The sequence below is a fragment of the Lactuca serriola genome, chromosome 2 (assembly GCF_051521515.1).
Source record: "Lactuca serriola cultivar US96UC23 chromosome 2, Lser_US96UC23_V15, whole genome shotgun sequence".
Classification (NCBI taxonomy): Eukaryota; Viridiplantae; Streptophyta; class Magnoliopsida; order Asterales; family Asteraceae; genus Lactuca; species Lactuca serriola.
Genome location: NC_136409.1, coordinates 194,156,883 through 194,182,500, shown reverse-complemented (window position 1 = coordinate 194,182,500; position 25,618 = coordinate 194,156,883). Strand labels below are relative to the sequence as shown.

Genomic DNA, 25,618 nt, shown 5'->3' with positions numbered 1-25,618 from the left:
GTGATACCTTTTGTAGAGATCAAGATCTGATATGCGATAACGTCTTCAACTTCAATCAACATCTCTTAGATGAAATCCTCTCTGGCGATATAACCTAATTGCGCTCGATGAATATTCTGTTTCCGTTTCTTGTACAGCATTCCTCCAAATCCAACAACACACACAGCGGCGACAACTCCGATCGAAATCCCTGCCTTCTTCCCGCCGGTCAGCCCTTTTGACGAAGAATCCTTGGGTTTTTCACTCTCTACATTAGCGGCGGTGGTATTCCTAGCCTCTTCCGGTTCCGGAGCAGGGGACATGCCGAATGACGGCGAGGAAGGGAGCGTTGGAGCCAAATCTGCAGGTGGAGACATGTATGGGTAGTCGATTGAAGGTGAAGGCGAGGGGAATGACAACGAGTCATCTGCACCGGTGTCTTGCTCTGGAATGGTTGAAGTTTCCGGGTCTTCCATGGAATCCAAAGATGACGTTGTGCTTGAAAAAAGAAGCGCGAAAGCGATCAAGATGTGAAGAAGCTTGTTGGACGCCATTGTTGTAGGGTTTGTTGTTGATGATGATGATTAGGGTTTATGGAATGTTTGAGACGAGGTAAAAGTTATTGAGAGAAAATGAAGCGACTGGAATTTTGTTTTCGAAATGAGAGATTGGATGCAACTTCTTAACTGGACTCCAAGTATTCATACCGTTTGTTCTTACTATTAAATACTCTACTAATAATATCTTTTTTTTTTTTTTTTTTTTTTTTTTTTTTTTTTTTTTTTTTTTAATAACAATATAGGTTTTTTTAGGGTTATTTTTTTTTTGCCTTATTTATGGATATAACATAAGTAAATTTCATCAAAAATAGCGTGTTTCACATCTTTATTTCTTTTAGTGTTATTCTTTCGCTTCATTTGACTTGTGTGCATTCAAAAGTTCATAAACTTTTTTTTTTTTTTTTTTTACTTTTTCATGTATTAAGGTTTCCTTAATGAATCTTGATTTTTTTTGGAACCTGCAATTTTATTATAAGACACTCAGTAGTAAGTTACTAATGAGAGTCACATATTACGTTAAATTACATAAAAAAGAAAGGGGATTTTGTCCATTCTCTCCATATAAAATTTCTTTTCCCATATTCATGTTTGATCCATACATAAACCATGGATTGTACTCCTTCAAATACCAGATCCGGGTTGATAAATTTTAGGTTGATAAATTTTAAATTGAAGATTCTATCATTTCTTGATTTCCAAATACACCATTTATAATGGACCTTCCCTTCATCTGTCTAACGGTCACACTATTTCACAACCTCTCACATAATACGTTTGATACTATTTCGATTAGGATTGTTTGGGATTAAAAAAATATAGGATTTGGGATATAACTTACACGGATGTGTTCTTTTATACACTTGCTTCAAGGGAGAATTTACTCGATCACAAGGTATTCATGGACACACTTGAATGAGCTCATCATCATTGAGCATCCGATGTACTGCGATAAGATTCGAAAGTTCTTAACCGTTTTGAGCCATTATCGATGTGCTCGTCGCTTGTTTTCTTATTTTGAATTTTTTCCTTATTTTGTTGCCTTTGACTAGATTCAAAACTTCAAAAAACTTGAAAGATTTCTTTTGCTCTTTTTGGTAAATGTTAAAAGCTTTCTCCAAAATGACATCGTCACTTTCGCCGCTTTTCCATTGTCGTTTCATGTTGGTATACAAATCGATAAAAAACATGATTTCTTTGTTCATCTTTCCCTATTCCGAGTAGACTTGATCTTTAGAACGATATGGTGGTAGGTTCATTCCTTTGTGGAACCCAGTTCTAACGCGTATCTAAAAATGGTCATATTTTTTGTCCGCTCCTGTCATCGGATCTTCTGAAACGTCATTCTTTGATTGTGCCAATGCTAACACTTCTTGGGGTTCCCACATTTTAGCATCCGCCTTCTCTTTTCTTTTATTTTGTGGTCGAGCAGGTTGAGTTTATTGAGCAAATTCGGGTTCGGAGCCGGAAATAGGTGTTTGTAAGTTTGTGTTTGTGGAACAAATTTATGTTTAGTAACAGAATCAAAATGATCAAAATTTGGGTCAAGTTGTACTTGTGTTTGTGGAGGCCGTTGTGGTTGTGAGATATGTTGTGGATAATAGGGAAGCATGACGTCGTAGTGGTAAAAAGGGGGCGAATAAATCGGTTGATTGTATAAAGGTTTTGGGGTGATGGTATTTCTAGTGGGAGTTTTTTGGTTGATAGACTTTTTGGAGGATGACATTTTCAAAGGTTTTAGAAACAAAAAGATGATACAATATAAACTCTTTGTGAGTTAGTTTGGTTATATATATATATATATATATATATATATATATATATATATATATATATATATATATATATATATATATATATATATATATATATATATATAGAGAGAGAGAGAGAGAGAGAGAGTTTGGTTCAAATGTTTTTACTATCTATTGTGTGCCTGTATGATTGATTCTGGACCAATCATTTTAGTTATTTTAAGAAAGTAATTAATGCATATTAAATGTTGAAGATGTAATTAATATCTATTATATCTTCAACATGTAATATGCATTAATTATTTTCTTAAAATAACTAAAATGATTGGTCCAGAATCAGTCATATATGCACACAATAGATAGTGAAAACAAAATAACCTAACCCTATATATATATATATATATATATATATATATATATATATATATATATATATATATATATATATTGAATTTTATTACCGTTCCAAACGGTCAAAAAACAGCCGGCCAATCAGATTCAAGAAACAAACACGTCCTTCTAGTGCCGAAGTGCGGCCCTAGCCGTACCCTAACCGCAGTCAAGGACCGATATTCCGGCTTAGTAGCATCGAAAGTGCAGTAGAGGCCGTAGCCACCGCCACCTGTCTAAAATAATACCCCATAAAAAGGGAAAAAAACATATCATATATGCATACTCTTAAATTAAATTTGATGGTTTTGGCATCATATTGTATCTGACCTTTTGTTTTATTTTCCGTTAGACCTTCGGGTATACCAACGACGAAGAGGCTCGTGGTCTACGTGGCCACGAGCGTTGTTCGTGCACACCGCCTCGGCCTACCGTGGTCGGGCGTTTTCGTGGTGGTCTGTGGTGGGGAAGACGAACGACAACGCCCAATCAGGGCTTCTTCTTCTCTTGAGCTCTTCTTCTTCTACCTCTGTCTCTCTCTCTCTCTTTGTTCTTCGTGGATGGTATTCCATGGCTTTGTGATGGGTGGTGGTGATCGATCCGGAAGCTCTCCACGACCGTTGTCGTGGAGAGTATAACGGATGGCCTTAGTACCATAAACTTTTGTTTTACATGTTACACGTCACGTCAATATATTATCCAATATCGCACTGACCAGTAACAATCATTTAATTTTGTCAAGTACGTATTATGAATGTTGATTTTTGTGACATCGTAATGACAATGTTGATATGAGCAAGCCAAGTCATCGAGATGCTTTACATCAATAGTTCTTAGACAGATTTATACCAAAAAAGCAAGCCGTTTGAGACCAACATTTTGAGCTTATTTGGTCCCACACTTGTCAACAATCTACTTTCCTTGGTAAAGTGCATATTTAACCTCAAAAAAATACAAATACTTAATACTTATTATATCCATTAGCAATACAACATTCGTATACAGGTGTTAAGTATAATAGTATACGCTCTCCTGAATTCAGTAAAAATCTTACCTTTCATATTCTATCTTCCACACATTAAAAATTTGATACTTTACCTACTCTTCAGTCTTCATTCCTACAAATTATCATCTGAGTTCATCTTTCTGGTCAATTTCACTGCTTTCTTTAGCATTGTAAGTAGGTTTCTGGAGATTAAAAGGTACAGAAGCATGTTTCTTCATGAACTTGTACAACGCCACTACTGTTCTATCAACATCTACAGTTATCTGCCATTCATTTTTGTACTTTATTAATCACATATTATCAAATCATCAAAGTATAATAAGCATAATAATTTCTCTCCCAAAAATATCACTTACAGGATCAGAGGTTTTCTTTCCTGCTGGATAGAAAAGAATTGTCGGGTACCCATCAGCCTTCAAAAATCCAAAATCCAAAATCAGAAATCATGCTTGGACTTTTAATTAAAACCTTCAAGATCCAAATAATTAAAAAAATTTACCTTTGCCTTTGGATGTTCGTTTGTAGTTCCATCCATTTTTGCTATTACTAAAGAATCGATATCATGTAAATGTTTAGCAAGTTTGTTGTATGTTGGTTCTAGAGCTTGACAATGCCCACACCATGGTGCATAAATCTGCATATAGATAAAAATGGTTATATTGTAATTTCTGATTCCATTCCATGATGGAATAGAACATTCCATTCCTTCCTTAATTCCATCTTACCTCTAGTAGCACGTCTTTTGACTCATCCAAGACAATATCATCGAAGTTATTCCCAACTACAATCTTCACATCACCATCATTCTAACAATCACCCAAAGAAAAAGTTATAACTCACTCTAAGAATAAATATGTAGAAATCAAAATCTCAAAGATAAGAACTTACATTCTCAGGAATTGGATCAGATTTATAGAAAGCTTTAAGCTTTTCATCCAAAAAGCCCTCCCCAAAAGCCTGGCAATTTGATATAAAAAGGACATTAAGACATCAAGAAACACCCAATTGGATTCTTACATTGTTAATTTTAATACCTTAAGGTTTTCAAAGGTCAAATCTTGGTCAAACACGAATTTCTTCCCATCATCATTTCCGGTATATCCGATGACCTGGTTAAGATATCCAGTACATATTTATTATTTGCATTTTATTTTGCAAAAAGTAAAAAAAAAAAAATGAAAAAGAGAAAGATGGATAATGGAAAAGTGCCTTACTTGTGGAGCATCTCCTGTGATGCCAAAATAATCTCCAACAGGCTTTCCAACATCTTCATTGTCCAATTCAACATATACAAAGATAAGCTGCTTGATAACAAATAAAAAATGTGGAGTTATTGAATATTTGAATCTGTTATTTGGGTTGATTTTGACATTTACAAAACTACTAATTCCATATACCTTCCCCTTAAATAACTTTGCAGCATCCACAAATGTTGGGAAAACCTTAGATGAACCATTTGAAGTTGCAAATAGCAACACCTGTTTCTTTATTGGGCTTTCAAAAATCAAAGTTGCACTTTCTCTTGAAAAATTTGTCACCAGGGGAAGTTTGTTTGCAAAAACAAACTCCTTAATGGCAGATTTGTCAAACAGACCATCTGTATGAAATTGAACGAATAAACACAAAAAAGGGATAAAGACTAGTTCCATCGTCACACCATGAACATGAAGGTGATGCTAATTGCAGAAATAGGTGAAGAAACTGACCATGATGGGTGACTTTCTCAACATCCTTCTTTAACAAGACCAAAGCTGGGCGTTTGACATCAGGATTGATGTGGAAAAGCTTGGCCACATTAGGATCTACAGTTTGATAAAAGTTAACATCATCATCAAGCTTTGAAGCTTCAGCAAGTTCATCGCTTTCAGGACCCTGTAAACAGAACAATTCATAAAGAAAATGACTTTGATTCAAGGGCTTAAAGATGGCAGTTGTCTGTAATATTTACAAGAAAACTGTAAATGACGCAAGATATAAGCTGTATTGCTGTAATATACCACCAAAGAGTTGAGGTAAGCCAAAACAACTTTGTCCTCTGATGTAAGCACTTTCTCTGCATCTTCTGCAGTTGTTATGTTATACACAGCAGGTCCTGTCTTTTTCTTTATCCAAGTTACAATAGCATCTCTGCAATGCAAAACACCAGAAAAGCAAATTAACTTCATTGATCCCATAATTTCTACACACAAAATCATGATTCAAACACTGAGGTGGAGAAGGAGAGACTTACTTGGTTCGTTGGCCAAGGTAAGGTTTGTGAACACCATCAACAAAAAAGAGAACAGTGGGAAATCCTTGCACCTCATAAGTCTCAGCTAGGTCATTCTCCTCTTGTGCATCAACCTTAGCAAGCACCACCGGCTGTCCTTTCAGCTCCGTGGCTGCAGCGGCGTACTCTGGCGCGAGAGCTTTACAATGGCCACACCAAGGAGCGTAAAACTCCACCATCACAAAACGGTTACTCTCCACAAAGTCAGTAAAGTTGCTTTCGGTCAAAACAACAACGTCCTTATCATCAATCGACTCGGAGAAGTCGTCTTCGTCCTTGTAATCGTGCGAGGGTACTTCAAAATCGTCGTCTTCGTAGTTGTAGTTTTCGAAATCGTCTTCGTCTCCGGAGAATTCGTCAAAATCGGGAAGATCCGGGTCGATAAGGGGGTCTGTCGATGTGGTTCCATCTTCTGGTTCTTCAAGAAAGCTAAGGTCTTCGTCATCGTCGTCGAGGGCGCCGGCACTGGGGTTAGTTTGTTTAGACTGAGAAAGTGAGGTGAAGTTAGCTAAGATGAGGAATGTGGAGAGAAAGAAGACGATGACTAGTTGATTCGCCATTGTTGACTTCAGTAGCTCGGAGTAGAAATGGATCCAGAGACACTGGACACAGTTCTAAGATCCAGGAAGGGGTTTATGGGTAGCATAGGGGAAAAAGTGGAAAACAGACGACGCCGTATGATGACGTCATGTATATAATAGTTTGCTTTTTGCAACAAAGCTCTTTAACTTAATATTAATCACGAGCTTGCTCAAATATACAAAAAAAAAAGTTGTATTCAAAGGGATTAATTGAACAAGTAATCTCACATTTGTGAGCATTACACTTTAACCAATTTTATTGTATCTAATTGTGTTTAATTAATATTTATTTTTACCCAATTTCGTGAAAATGAAATTATTTGTAGAAGTAATAACATCATTTCACGAAAAAAAGATTCATGGAATGTGATATTATGACAAAACAATTTGTGAAATGAATTATCATTTTGTAATAATATTAAAAATATGGCCATTTTGTATTATAACCTTATCTTATATTAATTTTTTATAACTCTAAGAAATCCAAGATATAACTTTATTCGAGAGTTTTTTGGTCACATAAATATGAGAAAGTCAAATAAGTTATAGGACAGTTTTTTTGGTCTAATAAATTAACGTTTTTTATATAGAGTTTTATTATTACATAGATAAGCTTTGTGGCAGGTAATTGAAATAAATCAAAATGTGAGGGGGTTAAGTGAAACTCCTTTTATTTTTACGGAAAACCAAAAGCGCGATTTGCCCCCAATTCCAAACGCGGTTCTTTGTATCGAGAGGAAGACGCAGTGCAATCCGCCTTCATCAGAGGATCGATTCAATTGTTCAGAGGCAAAACAAACAATGATCAGCATCCTTGCTCAGGTGATTCTTAATCCTTTGCTTTCTAGGTGCATTCATATAAATTTGTTATGTCTATAGGCACACGCAGAAATTATAGGGTTTGTTTGGTGGATTTTATTGTAGGAGCGTCTACTTGGCGCTGCCCTAGGAAGTGTATTCGCCGGAGCTGTTATTTTTGAGCAACGGAGAGACATCTACAAGACGATCGCACAGAATCAACCTGCTAAATCTCAGGTCATTTCACATGGTTTCTCGTCCGAATTATTTCAATTTTTAGTTTTTATGTTTGTGAATTGCGATTCTGCATAATTGGTAGGTTTGATACGAGTTGCTTACATTGCAATCTAGGTTATTAATCTTTACGAGACTGATTAGAGTGCTTTGTTTAATTTAGATGAATTATGGCTTTTCTTTGTAGTTCTGATTAACTGATACTCCAATAGGGAGAACCATCAAAGAATCGTTGCCAGAAGTTTGAGAGTTCTCCCTTTAAAATTATCTCACCTTGGTCCCCAGAGTTTTCAATATGAAAATCCCATAATTCTCCTCAGACCTTCTCCTGTAGAATCCACCAATTAACCAATATACTGTCCTACCATGTCATGCCTTTATCTAAGAAGAAAGCGTGGGGTTTGAGAATCATATTTTTGGCTAGATTTTGTCATTTATTGGTTGAAACTTTTATATTGATCTCAGATGAAAGAGCATATTCATAGCAAGAAAATCGAGTTTGCACACTATTGGAACAAATCAGTGGATCGGATTTTTGGACCAGCTATCCAGGCTCTTAGCTCACGTCGCTGGTAGAATTAATAAGTTACACAACCAAATTATGAAGATGTTATTGTTATATTTTCATATCCAAATGCCTCATGTTTCAATTTCATTATGAGTTAAGTTGTTCCATTGAGGCCAACTGTTATACTTCCTGTCAGTGTCATCATAACTGACTTTTGCTATCTGTATTATTCATTCTGTGAAATTCATAATTACATGCATAAATCACTGATAACTGAGCAAGAAATGTAGAACAACAGGTGAAAAATAACATAAAACTTAGGTACATTGAGCTTAGGGTATAACTGTACTTTTGTTACTCAAATTGGCTCGACGAGTGGTCAGTGTTACCACATAGTAGACACCCATAGCTAGGAGAAGAACCACAAATACAAAACTAGAAATTATGGCAGCAATGCCTGCACTTCCAAATTTGCCCCTGTGCTTCTCATTTTCTGCTCTGCTTTCATTTGCTAAGCTTGATTCAACTGTAGCTGCTAGAGGCAAAGGTGAACAGTTAGATTCTTGTTCTTGACATGGGTTTTGAATCGGGTTGAAAAATTCATAAGCAGATGGTGGTAAAGCCATGACTGGGTTTTGATCGAGCCCATGAAGGGGTCGATCTTGAGCTCTTGAAGTAGTGAAGAAGATCAAGGTTAGAATGGTAATTATTCTTGGTGTCATTCTTGATTTTTGTTAATGGGATTTGCGATTTGGGTTGTATATATAGTGGTTTTCTTGGTTAGGTGGTAGTTGCATGGCCTATCAGTTTTTGTGACATGAAAAGTCTTTAAGAAGGGTGAGTGAGGGAACAAAATGATGACTTTAAGTTCTTCCATGATAGCAAAATGACCATAATACCCAGATTGCCCTTTCCTATATCAATATCAAATTTTTGTAATAGGAAAAATTACTTATTAATGGTATGCCCAAGGATTGGTGATGAAAGGTTGGTAAAATAATGTAGTGGCTGAGATGATTTCTTATCCATCTTTGATAATGTAAGGAGGAGCACTTATGACTTGGAAGGGGTAAAATGGTCATAAGCTTAATAGAGTGGATGTGTGTGTAATTATTAATATTATGGCCTTCCTTCTTTTAGCCCCATGCCAACATCATTTGACTATGCTCCATACCTCCTAATGCTTGTATAATATTATTTGAAATCATTGAAAGCTCATATATGTTCTTGTTGCATGTATGTGCTTATTTGGTGTTATTTTTTGAAATGAATTGGTTTTTGGTAGTCGAGAACAATGAGTAATAATGTTTTAAAGGGACATGAAAAATAAAATGAATTTTAGTTATTGAGTAATGGTCATTAACGGTGGAGATTTAAAATTAACAAATTTATGCAATACTTTCATCTACATGGAATGGTAGAAGTAATAAAGTAAAGGCAGATAGGGTTTGTGTAAATATGAAATACGCACATTAACTATAATGATGTGTATCATTTTATGTCCCCTTTTGCATTGGTTTTGATCTAGATCATGTTATCAATTTCCGGTTGTCTAGAGTGATTTGGGCACAAACAATTTCAATCCCGCGAAACTTATTTTTCTCACATGATTTCAAAGCCCACTAAAAACCAACATGATTTACACGGATTTCTTAAATTCACTAGATCAGATACTTTTCAAGGATCCAAACACTCCCATTGGTCTCTAAAAATCGCCACATCTCTTATCTCAAATCATAAAAGTCTTTTAATTATTCCACAAAAGTATCTCATCAAAACTAGGGGTCGTAATTTTCGATCCAACCCGTAACCCGATACAAAAATTAATGGGTTTGAATTGAGATTTCTGACCCGCTAACATTTTTATTTCATAGGTTAGGTTGAGTTATCTGACTGGGTTTGCTGGTCAACCTATCAACTTCAATATATATATATATATATATATATATATATATATATATATATATATATATATATATATATATATATTAAAAAAATTAACATTTTATTTATGAATCAATAGCATATAATCAATATACAACGTTCGAAACCTCTTTTTTTCAAATATGTTGCTTATTAACTTATTATGTTAGATTTTTATTTGGTTGTTCATTTCATTATAATCAATGTAAAATATTAATTATTAATTAATTTACAGACATACTCCTTCTAGGGGTGTCAAACGGGTAAAATTTTCGTGTTTTGGGTAGAACGGGTCGGATAGAACGGATATTTCCTTAAGAAAATAATACCTGATACCCGACGTATATTGTAATTCGGGTTTTCGGGTTTCGGGTATTCGGGTTTGAGGTCGGGTTGGGTAATTATCGGGTATACCCGAAAATTTCTTAAATGACACTTATTGATAATTTTTTTATTTTTATTTTTACATGTTGGTTGGTTTAATAAAGAATCGGGTAGGAAAATACTCCATACAATTAACAAGTACATATATAATAGCAATACAAATCATCATAATATGTTATGTATTTTTTTAATTCCATTCTATGCGATAATGAGAAACTGAGAATTGTGATGACGGTTCAGGACTTCAGCTTCAGCGTCATATTCCCTTCGCAAATGTGGGTCGACTGTCAAGCCGTCGTTCATAAGAAGGAAACGAAGGGCTTTGTTTTATTTGAAGTGTGTGTAAATGACTGCATTGTATACTTGGTATTATTTAAAAAACGAATTCGGGTATACCCGAAAATAAATATTCATACCTAAACCCGACCTATATTATTATCGGGTTAACCTATAACCCGAATGTTCATACCCGTTAACCGTTATACCCGACCCATTCTACCTGAATTCGGAACGGGTCGGGTGGGTAGAACAGGTTTTGGGTTTTTTCGACAAGTCTAAATAATTTGTATAAATTTAATATGTGAAAAGTTACTAAAAAATGACTCGTCGATTCTTTGACCCGAAATTGACCTATTGACCCGTGAACGCATATACTTAAACGGGTTATATGTGTTGGATTGAGTTGATTTTTCCAACCTATCAACCCATAATATTATATGAATTCGGTTGAATCAATAAATTTTGACCTATCAACCCGAATCTAATTCAATTGTCAGACCTAATCAAAACCATATTTAATTTTGTAATAAATAAAATAAATAAATGGTATTCTTACCTTTTTCCTAAAAGGCTAAAACATCTTACTTGGATTTGCCAAATCTGGTGTAACACCGAAAGAATTATCATCCAAAAATATATATAAGAAAGAAACCGAATAATTTCATGAACCGAAAAAAAAAATATTTTTGATCAAACATTATGGAACCCGAAGTCATTTGTCATGACCGGTTAGCCCGATTAGTTTTTGTTGCCTTATTTTGACAATTTTATCAATTTTTACATATTAATGACCGTCAAGCTCGATTAATGAGAGCCAAACCCTTTTATCGATCGACTGATCAAGCCCGCCCAAGACAATCGATTACCACTATTTAAAGGCGGATGGAAACAACTAAACGTTTAGGCACCAATTAATCAATTACTTACACTGATTTTTATAACACTGATACTAGCTTAACATAATAGCTTTTGTGTATGTGTGTGATACTGGTGTTCGACATTTAGACAATTAAGTCTGCTAATTGGAGTTTACCATCATATACAATTACACTAAAAGAACTTTTACATATGCTCAAAAGTAAATACTCAAATGTAGATATTTTACTTGGAAACATCTTCTTATATATATATATATATATATATATATATATATATATATATATATATATATATATATATATATATATATTGCCAACCTTGAGGTCTGACACATATGTTTGGTTTAACTAACAAATTAAACTGGTTAAATAATTGATGTTAATCACCCAACAAATTGAAGAGGTGACATAAAGGCAACACATGCCACCACACAAGCATTCATAGCCAACTCACCGTTATCATCACCTTGGGATTGCTTTGTTTGATGACAAATACTTGTGTAATTGAATAATACTCGTAATCAAATTTTTTGCTATTCATCCCTTTCAATGTACATATCGGATATTTGCTGCTTAAATTTTACTTTATTTGTTATTTTATCGATTGTTTTATTTTTATTTTAAATTCAAATGGACTACTTTTGTTCAATTTTTGATGAAATAGTTATTCTTTGACAAAATAAGTAACATAAAAGTGTTTGATAATCTTCTATTTTATTTATCTATATATAATAAATAAGTAATTTTAGAGACACTTGTCATATTTCTGTGTTTCCAAGCCTTCATCTTTTTGACCACAGTTTCGTTTTCCTTTTTCAAATTATTGAAAAAAAATTAAAGCTTTCAAATTTTGATTATTTATAAATTGAGCATAATCATAAAAATTTGAAAAACAAAATTTAATATTTTATAAAAATAAAAAAAAATATTTTTTTTCTACAAATATCAGGAAAATTAAAGCAATTCTTCTCATCGGTTGTATTAGTAAGTTTGTAAACTAAATAAATAAAAATATAAGTTTTTATAAGGGTTTACACTTCGATTTAAAGAAAACATTAGTTTTTACAAAATATAATAAAAAAATTATTTGTCTTCAAATTCAAATGACTATTTGAAAATTTATGATTTATATTATCTTTTTTATTATCATGAAAGATATTCTTTTATTACTAAAATTACATATCAGTTCTCTATTTCAGTTAGATATTGTTGTCACATATCGTTTTAGAAGTCTTCACTGATATCCAACCTAGTGTTATACAGAAAGATAAAATACAAATAATCTTAATAATCTAATATCATATCTTCGTAAGGTCATGATCACATGGAAAATGACAGTTAAAACTATATAAAATGCAGAACAATTATTATTCAATATATATAACATCTAATAAAGTAAAATAATAATGCGTACATTCAAACAATTAATATGGAGGGAATTTTTGGTATCATGTAAGTTAACAACTTAATGCGTTTTAATTTGATTGACAGACTATTTTTAATTCAAATAATTGTTAACAAGCGTTTGTCATCACTCTGACACAACGACTATAAACAAAGATCAAGATCTCATATTGAGTTGTTTTGAAGGTACTTATTATTTTTTTACATTATCTTTTTATTGAATAATAACATGATAATGAAGGTTCCACCTAATTAGTTTTAAAATATATACTCAATTAATGGATAATGAAGTTAATTTCCCTCACAACTAAAAAAAGTTATATATATATATATATATATATATATATATATATATATATATATATATATATATATATATATAGAGAGAGAGAGAGAGAGAGAGAGAGAGAGACAGAGTTAGGTTCAAATGTTTTTACTATCTATTGTGTCCATGTATGATTGATTCTGGACCAATCATTTTAATTATTTTAAGAAAGTAATTAATGCATATTAAATACTGAAAATGTAATTAATATCATTATATCTTCAACATGTAATATGCATTAATTACTTTCTTAAAATAACTAAAATGATTGGTCCAGAATCAATCATACATGCATATAATAGATGGTGAAAACAAAATAATCTAACCCTATATATATATATATATATATATATATATATATATATATATATATATATATATATATATATATATATATATATATATGTGGTTGACCATTTAATTATTCTTTGAGTAAATGTTTAACAAATATAATTGTAACAATTTAAAATATATAGAATTATATAAAAAAAGATAAAAGCTCAAAAAAAATAATTAAAGTAAGATAATTAAAGTAACTTTTGGATTAATTTTTTCTTTATTTTATTGTAAAGTAAAAAAAACATTTCTAAAGTTGTAATTTTGAAATAAATATTTTTCTTTTCAATTTAATTTAGAAAAAAATAATTTTTTCAAAAGCTTGCTACCAGATATACTTGTACTCTCACACCTCGTATACATAAAGCAAGATTTTTTTTATCAATCATTAATGTAATATTAATTTTTTTTATACAACAAAAACACACCCTTACTAGTATATTTATAATTAAACATGTACGTTATAACTTGCTATATGTATTGTGCTTTAATAAATTATGCATTTATAATTAAATAAATATGTTATAAATATTATATATATGTTCTTTATTAAAAAAATCTAAATTTGTAATAATACCAGAGTAATTCTCATTAAGTTTAATGTACATGCTTAAAGTAACAAAGCCTAGTGAAACTACGTAAGTCAAATTGTTTAGAAATAATCTAGCCCAGCGGTACCAGGTGTTGCCCTCCCTTCTTGAGGTTGAGGGTTCAAGTCTCATTGGAGAAATAGGTGGAAATATGAGTAGTTTAGGAATAGAGTAGATTTGTTGTTCAAAAAAAAAAAAAAAATACTATAACTCTTAAAAATGATATTTCAATAATTTTTTTTAACTTAAAAGTTTTATCATAGTTATTATCAAAATGTATTTATTTTATATATTATACATGGTTAGTTACGAAATGATATTTTTGGGGTTTGATATAAAGAATAACCTGTAAATCGAGACTTAACAATGACCTTGTAAAGGTGAATTTTCCTCCAATTGTTAATTCCTAACAAACTAGTTACCCGATCCTAACAGGGACTATGGATAACTTATTTACCTCTCACACAATAAAGTATTATGTGTAAGCTGGTTGTGGTTGTCACGATTCAATCTTGTGAAGTTTGGGTTAAACTTGGAAAAAACTTTGCATCGTTCTGTAGGTGTAGTCTTTTTTTTCCCTATAAATAAATATTCAGTATTTAAATAATATGGAAAAATCGACAAAATTAGAGAGTCAAATTAAAACTATAGTACCTTTAAAATGGTAAGTCAATTTACATGTCATATTTTAAATTAACGTTATTTAATTATTTATTGCATTTTATTTTCAAATTATTCATTATTAGTTGGCATGGGTCCAAAAAATGGCTGGAAAAGCCCGATAAAGACCCATCAGCTATGACCACGTATTCTGAATCTGGACCTTTCCATGAATAAACCCTAAATTTATTCATATATCCACCAAAAAGAACCAGAATACTAGAAAATAAAATTAAAATGACATAAATGAAAGAAACCCTACATTTTATTGAAATAGCATAATAAAAAGACCACATACATTAAACATGACTGAAGATTCAGAAAAGAAAAAAAAAAAAAAACGAAATACAATATGCAATATTCCTCAAAGAGAAATTAAAATATTATCTACAATTGAACACTTCCACACTCATATGTCACATCCATCCATTTACAATGACCAGAAAACCACGCTCAAACGAATGATGAAATTCTTGTTCTCCATGCATATCGATCAGATTTATTTTCTTGGATGAATGATGATAATTGATGAATAAACCTTCTTTCAGATTATGCATTGCTTCTGAAAGAACCAAGTGCTTTAATGGCTCCTGCTCTCAATACAAACTGGTGGTAGAACGCAGCTATTGCTGCTCCGATAAACGGTCCAACCCAGAAGATCCACTGCAAAAAATTCAAATTTTCATATGAATTAATAAAAAAAATACGTATAAAAAGATGATTTATTTCATAATTTCAGCTTAATTTCAAGATGGAAATATGAAAAAAGAAAAGAAAAAACCATACTTGGTCGTCCCAGGCCTTCTCGTTGTTGTAAATCACGGCAGCGCCGAAGCTTCTGGCTGGGTTGATTCCGGTACCGGTAATCGGGATAGTGGCCAAGTGTACCATGAAGACTGCAAACCCTATGGGTAGTGGTGCCAATACCTTCATTTTTTTTTTTAAAAATAATTAATTAAAATATTATTATAATACTGTTATTTCTAAATAATAAATAAATCTATTGAAGATAATGATTAACACCCATTTCTCAACTACTACACAGTTAAAAAAAGAAAAATATGTGGGTGAAAAAGATTTGTCATTTTTCTACCAAAAAGTTATTCCCTTGTCCCTCTCTCTTGCGCAATTAATTTGTCTACTTATTGATCATAATAACTTTAAAGGATAGATATAGCAGCATATGGATTAATTAATATTAGGTGATAATTAAGAAAGAAGAGGATGTATGCATACAGGCACGTGAGAGTCTCGAGCACTTCTCTTAGGATCAGTAGCGGAGAAGACGGTGTAGACAAGAACAAAGGTGCCGATGATCTCAGCACCGAGGCCTGTGCCTTTGTTGTAGCCGTCGGCTAATTCGTTGGCACCACCGCCGTATCTGTTGTAGTAGGAGCTTTGGAAAGCTTTCACCAAACCCACACCACAAATTGCTCCCAAACACTGTGCTATCATGTACAACACTGCCCTAATCAACGACACCTTCCTTGCCAAGAACAGCCCGAATGTCACCGCAGGGTTAATGTGTCCTCCTGCATAATTACATTCATCATCAGCTCAATAACTTACAATGGATTGATATATGAGATATCTATATATACTGACCAGAGATTCCGGCGGTGCAGTAAACGAGAATGAAGATCATGCCACCGAAGGCCCATGCGATACCGAGGATGCCAACGCCGCCGCACTGATCAAGGTCTAAGGCCGGGTCAGTCTGGCTTTTGTAGCCGATGACTGTTAAGACGGTCACGTAAAGGAAGAGGAGGGTGGCAATGAATTCGGCGATGACAGCTCTGTAGAAAGACCACTTGGTGAGCTCCTCGGCGTCGATCAAGGGCGCCGGAGGTGGGTCATGGTAGTCTTTGCCGCCATGGTGCTCCGCCACTTCAACGTCTTTTGTCATGGCTGTCGATCCAATTAACAGTAAGCTAGTAGTAGTAGTAGGGATTTTACTTTTTGGAGAGAGAAGTAAGGTGTTTGGTGTGAAATGTGTGGTATTGAAAGCCTGCTATTTATGGGGATAGTGAGGGAGATAGAGTTGAATTATTTCGAATAGATAAATGTTTCTATTTTTTTTAAAGTTTTATAAAAGAATATTTTATTTCTTAATTCAGTGATTATTTTATATGTACATGATAAATCATAAATGATAAATTTCTGATGTTCAATATTAGTAAATTATAGACTAAATTGTAGAAGTGGTTATTGTGTTATGTAATTTTTATTGGTCGGGTTTTAAAAGAGTTTTTTTTTTCTTCAAAGCAACATCTTTTTTTAAGAAAACTAATTTGCTAATTTCCCAATTTCCTTTTATTTTCTTAATATTATTACTAGTTTTTTTTGTCTGCACATTTCTTTTGACATTTTGGTTTTCGATTAATATTATATACACATTGGGTTTCATTTTTTCGGTGATTTTAGAGAAAGGGTTTATGATCAAAATACTGTTGAGAACAAATTTAGAACAGAGAAACAAACTCTTTCTATATAAAAAACAAATTTTATAGCAAATTGGAACCAGTGCGAGGTATGACGAACAACGGACAATAGAACAAGCTACCTAGCTATGTGCTATACAACAATAACTATAAAATAGCGCTAGCTATTTTGTATTTAGTGATAGACCACCTCTATTTTGTATTCACCAGAAGCTGAAAAACATGTATACATATTACACAATCAAAAGCCATTCATATTCAAAATAATCAAAAACCATTTAAAATGGCAAAAAAGTAGATATCACTGAAATATACCAGTGACAAGAAGATGTACAAGAGTAAAAATTGAAAGATAACAGTGGCTAGAAGTTGTATGAGAGATTGAAAGGGAAAGATAGGTCGATGACCAAAAAGAACCCTAAATCTCATATATATATATATATATATATATATATATATATATATATATATATATATATATATATATATATATATATATATATATATATATATGGATTGGTATCTATTGTGCGGACGTGTGTACAATAGTATTATGTGAGAATGATAAATAAATATATTGTTTGATAATATGAATACGTTCAATCTTACATAACTATTGTCATTATCACGTATTCTCACTAATTAAATCATTTATAAGGTTATTATAGACTTATTTTTATTATTCTCATTCTGTGATAATGTTATCAGTGTATTTATTGAGTCGTATTCTGTAAGAATAAAAATGAGTGAAAAATGATGCATAAGAACAAAAATTAATAAAAATTATGGAGAATGCATGGAAATGACAATAGTTGTATAAGGTTGAACGTATTCACATTACTAAACAACTTATTCTCTTAGTAATTCTTATAGAATAACATTGTCCACAAGTCCGCACAATAGTTGTCCATCCAAATTATATCCTAACCTTATATATATATATATATATATATATATATATATATATATATATATATATATATATATATATATATATATATATATATATATATATATATATAGGAAAAGTGAATATGTGGTTGTTATGTACCTAAGCTTAGGTATAGAACCTTTTAAACAACGTAGTTTTAAACAAAACAAATCAAATTTCATTTTCTCTTAGTTTTGTTTTAAAAAATACCATTGAATTAAGTTCAATTATGGAACGAAAAAAATCAATTATATATATATATATATATATATATATATATATATATATATATATATATATATATATATATATATATATATATTGCAAATAATTATTGAAGTTTATAAAGAAAATAAAAAACCAATATTTTTTAACGAAAATAACTCAAACGTTTTGTCTTTCAATTGAAAAATTATATCCAATGATTTTGTGAAAAGCTTGATTGAGTTATGACATGTTTTCTTTTATCTTTTATTCTTTTAGTTTTTTTCATTTAGAATTTAGTAAGATTGATTAAATGGTCACGAATTTTAATGCTCTAAGTTCTTAGACACAAAGAAGAAAAAGAACATAAATTTGATAGATTTAGTAAGTCACATGATTAAGGAAGAATATTAAAAGAGATATCATGATTAGTTTGGATATAAATGGATCAAAACTACATTGTTTGGAGGGTTCTATATATTAGTTTAGGTACATGACAGTCACATACTCCCTAAGCCATATATATATATATATATATATATATATATATATATATATATATATATATATATATATATATATATATATATATATATGACAAAGTTTACTAGATAACCATTATTAATAAAGGAACCAATGAACTAACCATAAGCGTTGAAATTTAAAGTGATCAACGACAAAAGTAAGAGCTGTAGACTTTTACAATGGATTTACATGCACCGGATTATAACAAAACTCATTTCCTTTCTTTTAGTTTAATTTTTTAGGCCATGTTTTTTATAAAAAAAAACGAATATACCATTGTTCATGATTTTCCGTCCTCTTTCCATAGAGATCCATATTGATATATAAAAAATGATTTTTTTTTTCAAAAACCCATTTCATTTTCTTTGTTTATTGAAAAGTAGGTCTATTTTTTATAGATAAAATTAATAAATATATCAAAATTCATACTTTTGGTACTCTTTAAACATAGATTCATATTGATGTTAAAAAAATCGATATTTTAATTTAGATTTACATTGTGAACCTTTCGGATTCACATTGTGAACCTTCTCAAATTCATAGTGTGCATAATATTAAGTCAAATTCACAATGTGAATCTGAACTGATCGAGCTTTTTCACATTGTGAATATTAAAAATTGAAATATTTACAGTTTAGATTCACAGTGTGAATCTATACTGATCGATATTTTTTTAGTCGGTGTTGACATTTATTAATAGAATATAAAAAATTAATATTTTTGGTATAATTAGTAATTTTATTTTTAATAAAAATAAACTTAAATATTGAAAAAAACTAACAAAATGAAGTGAGTTTTTTTCGAAAAAAGTTCCTTTTTTATACATCAACATGAATCTATATGGAAAGTGGACGAAAAACCGAGAACAACGGTATATTCGCTTTTTTTTCGATAAAAAATGTGGCATAAAAAGAATTTTAAACGAAAAAAAGAAATGGTTTTTTGGTAATAAGGTGGATTTTTTGGTATAATCTGGTGGGTGTGTCCAATGTACAAGTGTGCATCTGTGACATCTCTAATTTCACGACCTGAAAAGACCGATTTGTTTATGCTTTATAAAAATCAGAGTACTTCATTTATAAAAATCAGACACATAAGCATAAACAGAACTTACTTTTATTTACATCTCCTTTAATCTCTTAGTGAAATATGTTTTCGTATCGATACCTGTGATACAAAGAAAACTGAGTGGGTAAGGCTTGGGAGCCTAGTGAGCATATAGGGTTTTTAACCCACAATAACATAATTATTAAATTTAATCATTAAACAATCAACCCAGATATCCATCCCCATTATCTTCTTTAACCTTAAGGATCTACCTTAAGAATCAACTATTCCTCGTTCATTTATTCCTAAGGATCATCCTAAGGAATCGGTACGAAATCCATCGTTGACAGGATTTTCTCAATAGGCACTAAATCCATAGTTGTCAGGCGCTAACTCCATAGTTGTCGGGGTTTACTCAAGAGGCGCTAACTCCATAGTCGCCGAGGTTTATCACGTTTATCGACAGTATCGTTTTCGATACCCCTCTCGCAATATATGTCAATGTGTTTTTAGAGTACACCGGTGAACATCAAGTCCACAACACCTACAGGTTGCTAGCCTGCTAGTGTTCCACATGACTGTCTAGAATAGTCCGTGGTTGTCATCCCTACTTTGCCGGATGACGGCGAGGCCATCGTTTGGGTAAATGTTTCACTCATTTTTCACCTGTCACACTCCTCTCATGATCTATATCACCTTTTTGTCTCGACATCCAACTCATCTTTTATCACAAACCAACCATTTCATCTACCCATGTTCTACCCAACGTATTTGTAGATAAAAATTACATATATAGTTTAAAACATTTAAAACTGTACAAACCATTCATTCAACATCCATCTCAAATAAACAAACAATATATAAACACATAACACGTATTTCATAGCAAACACTTCATATCTATGTGTTAGGAGAAAGTAACTACACACTTACTTGTTAAGACGATTGTCGGACAACACTACGGCTCTTTAAGTCGTATTCGTTGATGAAACCAGGATATCTTCACAAAAGCCGGGCTTCTCGCGGGCAGAGTTTCGGCTTGAAACTCTTTTCTCCTCGAGATCTTCGGGGCTTTGGGACTCGCTTCGGGTGTCGGGATGATACCGGGGCTTCGAGGGTGCTCCCAGATGGCTTAGAGAGGGTATATATATATATATATATATATATATATATATATATATATATATATAGAGAGAGAGAGAGAGAGAGAGAGAGAGAGAGTAAGAAAGTAGCAACCAAAACCGACTGCCATTCGATTCTATTTATAAGGCTGATTTTTCGAGTTTCACGTCGTGAACCATAATTTCACGTCGTGGCCTTTGACGTCATCAGGTGCGTAGTCGCGATGTTCAGTCTGTCAGGCTCCAGAAGACGTCAGCACTGAGTTCACGTCATGAACCCCTTTTTCACGTCGTGAACTCTGACACAGTGTTGGGGTTCGTGCCCTGAACTTCAGAAATTCATCACTTTCGCATACTAGCTCTGTTTTCAGCGTACTTTATATCCATGCGTAGGTGAGATTATGCTCTACAACTCTCGTTTAGACTCCGTTGGCTAATTTTGAATTTAATTTTTATTATATTATTTTTAGTAGGCCGAGACATGAAAACTCCATTATAAACTCATAACTTCTTCATCCGACGCCCTTTTTCGTCTGTCTTTTTACTGTTGAACTGCTATCGAAGAGATCTTCGATTATCGTTTAGATTGTTTCGTCTAGAAATCCCTCGATCTTATATTCGAACTTCAGGCTGCATACTGCTAAGCTGAAACTTAGAAAAATCATAACTTCCTCATACGAAGTCAGATTTGGACGTTCTTTTTATGTATGCTCTTGGTTTAACGTATTCTACAACTTTAATTTAGATCGCTAAGGCCAAATATCGCTCTAACGTAAATTCACTATTTATGCCGCGTTGTGTCGTGTCGGTTCTGTCGCGAAACTTCGACAGGTCATAACTTCTTCGTTATAACTCGGATTTCAGCGTTCTTTATATGTATGGAATCCTTGTAACATATACTACAACTTAGTTAAGATTACTTCTTCTAAATAATCTTCCATCAAAAAGTCATTTTTGATGCTCATTGTCTCTAAATTGACTAGCCCTGATCTACGGGCGTTACAATTATCTTCCCCTTAGGATGATTACGTCCCAGAATCATCAACAAAAATAGGACTGGTATAATGATTCCATACGTCATCTTTTCATCCTAGGTAATAATCGTAATTTCCATGCCCCTTCTAATGAGTATCTAACTCTCGGACTTCTTAACCGCAGGTAATGCTCAATCTTGCATCTGCTCTTCATACTATGTCAGACTTTCAATCGCACCCTACGAGTTACAAAATAAATCCTTATTGAGGACTCCTTCTTCTTCTTAGGATAGTACTTTCCTTTATTTATTGTAACAGACCGATGGGTCATGTTCTAATGACCTCTCATCGTATGATGCAACACTTAGACTCAAGTCTCTTAGAGTCAAATTCTAGAATGGAATATACCTTCCTTCACATTCAAATGTGATATAATCAGATTTTAGTATGTAGCATCTCTAGCTACCAATTTCTCTAACAACGAGCGCGATGCTTGATTTCAATCTTCTGTCTTGAGTCAGATGTTACATCGAACTTGGTTCTCTAAACCACGTAACAAACTCATCGTAGTCGGACTCAATTTGATATGACCACTAGGGTCGTAATAACAATCATCTCCTTAGTCATTACCGAAACAATGGTAACGACATACTTGAATAAAACGAGACCAATTACTAGCTTCTTGGTAACTTTGTGACTTTCCTTGATCCAAGCATGAGTCTTGTGCTTCCAGTAGTATAGATCTCTACTACTATTCACACCTACTCATACTCGCCCTAAGTATTGTCCCGCAGTCGACCAAGTCATCATTCAAGAAAATCACACCATCATTCAACACATCAGATAACAAAACTAGGGTTTATATTATTTCATGAAACGATTACACAAAGGTTCAAGTTCACCCTATACTATACCTCTAATAGGCTACACTTCCTGATACAGACTATATCTTGATATGAAGTCTTCATTCTTGAATCCTCGTGTTGTTTTTTGCTTCATAGAGGATCATGTGGAATGCCTTTGGCTTTGCTGGTTCATTCTTCTTTGGGCAATCTCTAGAAAAATTCCCTTCTTTGTTACATCCGTAGCACACCTTTTTGTCGGATGTGCACTTGTTGGTGTAATGACCTTTCATTCCACATTTGTAGCAAGTTACCTCTTCGTCGCATCTCTCATAATGCTTCAGTGGTACAGTTGGCTTTGTAGCTTCTTCCCTCTTTGGGCAGTCCTGCTTGAAGTGCCCTTCTTCATTACATTCGTAACATACCCTTTCGTTGAATGTACATTCATCAGCGTAATGCCCATGCTTTCCACACTTAAAACATGTCACCTCCTAGCCACTTTTTCTAGATTTTTTCTTTTTGCATTTCCCGCACCATTTTTCTTTACCTCCTTTTTTGATAGATTTCGAGAACATGTTGTTCTTGTTGGACCTCGAGGACTCCTCAAATTTCCTCTTTTTTCCAATCTCAACCTTGTTGATGGTCCTATCGTTGATCATTTATTCAACTGACTTAGCAACCCAGATAGTTGCCTCAAGATTAGGTGACTGGCGTACTGGCACAATAAGTTCGTCCTTAGTTTGTTGAAGTAAAAACCTTGTTTCTTCCATTTGTCGATCCAACATCTTCTGCACCATTGCGTATACTCCTGTCATTGTGATTGGCTCAGGTGCAGCTGTTATTTCTGATGCACTCTCAATCACGTGTGGCTCGGGCTGCCGGTTATCGCTTCCCAATCCATTTTGCGTGCTTGCCATTTCGATCTATACACCAAATTAGGTGAATTTAGATCTCTATTTCGATAGACGTTTAAATCATCCTTATCACTCCGAAACGTTTACATGCTAGTTCTAATATCGTAGTCGTACACTTAGAATCCTAAACACATAAGGTTTCCAGATCCGGTCAGCAACAGACCATAGGTCCGAACAAAGCATTTCATATATGGAAAACATATAACATTTAGCATATAAAAGCATTTTAGGCATCATTCCTAAATAAACTAGTGCTTGTGTCAATTTAGGTGTACTACCTAAAATATAAAAGACACACTCAACTCACAAATCATCGCTTAGCATCCTAAGTTTAAGTCTAGAAATTTCCTATAAATTCCTAGTTCGCTTAAACTAATGCTTTGATACCAACTTTCACATCCCCAATTTCACGACCAAAAAAGACCGATTTGTTTATGCTTTATAAAAATCATAGTACTTCATTTATTAAAAGTGTAGCGGAATTTGTTCCCAAAAAAAAATATGATAAGAATTTATCAAAGCATTTCTTAATGAAATGTATTTTCATTATTTAACAAAATCACGGGATGTCATGTTCCGATACAGACACATAAGCATAAACATAACTTATATTTATTTACACTAGTGATTTACATCTCCTTTAATCTCTTAGTGAAATATGTTTTCGTATCAATACCTGTGATATAAAGAAAACTGAGTGGGTAAGGCTTGGGAGCCTGGTGAGCATATAGGGTTTTCAACCCACAATAACATAATTATTAAATTTAATCATTAAACAATCAACCTAGTTACCCATCCCCATTATCTTCTTTAACCTTAAGGATCTACCTTAAGAATCAAATATTCCTCGTTCATTTATTCCTAAGGATCATCCTAAGGAATCGGTACGAAATCCATCGTTGACAGGATTTTCTCAATAGACACTAAATCCATAGTTGTCAGGCGCTAACTCCATAGTCGTCAGGGTTTACTCAAGAGGCGCTAACTCCATAGTCGCCGAGGTTTATCATGTTTATCGACAGTATCGTTTTTGATACCCCTCTCGCAATACATGTCAATGGGTTTTTAGAGTACACCGGTGAACATCAAGTCCACAACACCTACAGGTTGCTAGCCTGCTAGTGTTCCATAGGACTGTCTAGAATAGTCCGTGGTTGTCATCCCTACTTTGCCAAATGACGGCGGGGCCATCGTTTGGGTAAATGTTTCACTCATTTTTCACCTGTCACACTCCTCTCATGATCTATATCACCTTCTTGTCTCAACATCCAACTCATCTTATATCACAAACCAACCATTTCATCCACCCATGTTCTACCCAACGTATTTGTAGATAAAAATTACATATACAGTTTAAAACATTTAAAAACCTGTATAAACCATTCATTCAACATCCATCTCAAATAAACAAACAATATATAAACACATAACACGTATTTCATAGCAAATACTTCATATCTATGTGTTAGGAGAAAGTAACTACACACTCACTTGTTAAGACGATTGTCGGACAACACTACAGATCTTCAAGTAGTATTTGTTGATGAAACCAAGATATCTTCACAAAAAACCAGACTTCTCGCGGGCAGAGCTTCGGCTTGAAACTTTTTTCTCCTCGAGATCTTCGGGGCTTTGGGACTCGCTTCGGGTGTCGGGATGATACCGGGGCTTCGAGGGTGCTTCCAGATGGCTTAGAGAGGGTATAGAGAGAGAGTGTGTGTGAGTGAGAGAGAGAGTAAGAAAGTAGCAACCAAAACCGGTTGC

The 25,618-nt window shown here is 33.1% G+C and overlaps 3 protein-coding genes across 3 annotated transcripts; 1 reads left to right on the top strand and 2 right to left on the bottom strand.

The window, feature by feature from the left end:
- Window positions 1–3,616: 3,616 nt before the first annotated feature.
- LOC145087935 (protein disulfide isomerase-like 1-4) lies at window positions 3,617–6,603 on the bottom strand. Its single transcript, XM_079026078.1, has 11 exons — window positions 5,917–6,603; window positions 5,684–5,813; window positions 5,393–5,558; window positions 5,084–5,283; window positions 4,901–4,987; window positions 4,721–4,795; window positions 4,575–4,643; window positions 4,412–4,492; window positions 4,186–4,320; window positions 4,043–4,099; window positions 3,617–3,949 (listed from the first exon to the last, which is right to left on the bottom strand). Exons 1-11 carry the CDS (start codon window positions 6,513–6,515, stop codon window positions 3,809–3,811), a joined length of 1,740 nt encoding a protein of 579 aa, XP_078882204.1. The 5' UTR covers window positions 6,516–6,603; the 3' UTR covers window positions 3,617–3,808.
- Window positions 6,604–7,199: 596 nt separating this feature from the next.
- Window positions 7,200–8,342, top strand: LOC145087933 (zinc finger, C3HC4 type family protein). The gene is made up of 3 exons (XM_079026077.1): window positions 7,200–7,358; window positions 7,461–7,571; window positions 8,034–8,342. Exons 1-3 carry the CDS (start codon window positions 7,338–7,340, stop codon window positions 8,142–8,144), a joined length of 243 nt encoding a protein of 80 aa, XP_078882203.1. The 5' UTR covers window positions 7,200–7,337; the 3' UTR covers window positions 8,145–8,342.
- Window positions 8,343–15,305: 6,963 nt separating this feature from the next.
- On the bottom strand, window positions 15,306–16,857 carry LOC145087932 (aquaporin PIP2-2-like). The gene is made up of 4 exons (XM_079026076.1): window positions 16,461–16,857; window positions 16,092–16,387; window positions 15,642–15,782; window positions 15,306–15,518 (listed from the first exon to the last, which is right to left on the bottom strand). Exons 1-4 carry the CDS (start codon window positions 16,759–16,761, stop codon window positions 15,405–15,407), a joined length of 852 nt encoding a protein of 283 aa, XP_078882202.1. The 5' UTR covers window positions 16,762–16,857; the 3' UTR covers window positions 15,306–15,404.
- Between the last annotated feature and the right edge of the window lie 8,761 nt (window positions 16,858–25,618).

Coding starts and splice junctions, on each gene's coding strand:
- LOC145087933 (XM_079026077.1), top strand. CDS start 7,338: ATGATCAGCATCCTTGCTCAG. Junction 7,359..7,460: donor TGATCAGCATCCTTGCTCAG/GTGATTCTTAAT, acceptor ATTTTATTGTAG/GAGCGTCTACTTGGCGCTGC. Junction 7,572..8,033: donor ATCAACCTGCTAAATCTCAG/GTCATTTCACAT, acceptor TATTGATCTCAG/ATGAAAGAGCATATTCATAG.
- LOC145087935 (XM_079026078.1), bottom strand. CDS start 6,515: ATGGCGAATCAACTAGTCATCGTCTTCTTTCTCTCCACATTCCTCATC. Junction 5,814..5,916: donor TACCTTGGCCAACGAACCAA/GTAAGTCTCTCC, acceptor TTTGCATTGCAG/AGATGCTATTGTAACTTGGA. Junction 4,796..4,900: donor TCACAGGAGATGCTCCACAA/GTAAGGCACTTT, acceptor TATCTTAACCAG/GTCATCGGATATACCGGAAA.
- LOC145087932 (XM_079026076.1), bottom strand. CDS start 16,761: ATGACAAAAGACGTTGAAGTGGCGGAGCACCATGGCGGCAAAGACTAC. Junction 16,388..16,460: donor CTGCACCGCCGGAATCTCTG/GTCAGTATATAT, acceptor GTAATTATGCAG/GAGGACACATTAACCCTGCG. Junction 15,783..16,091: donor CTCGAGACTCTCACGTGCCT/GTATGCATACAT, acceptor AAAAAAATGAAG/GTATTGGCACCACTACCCAT.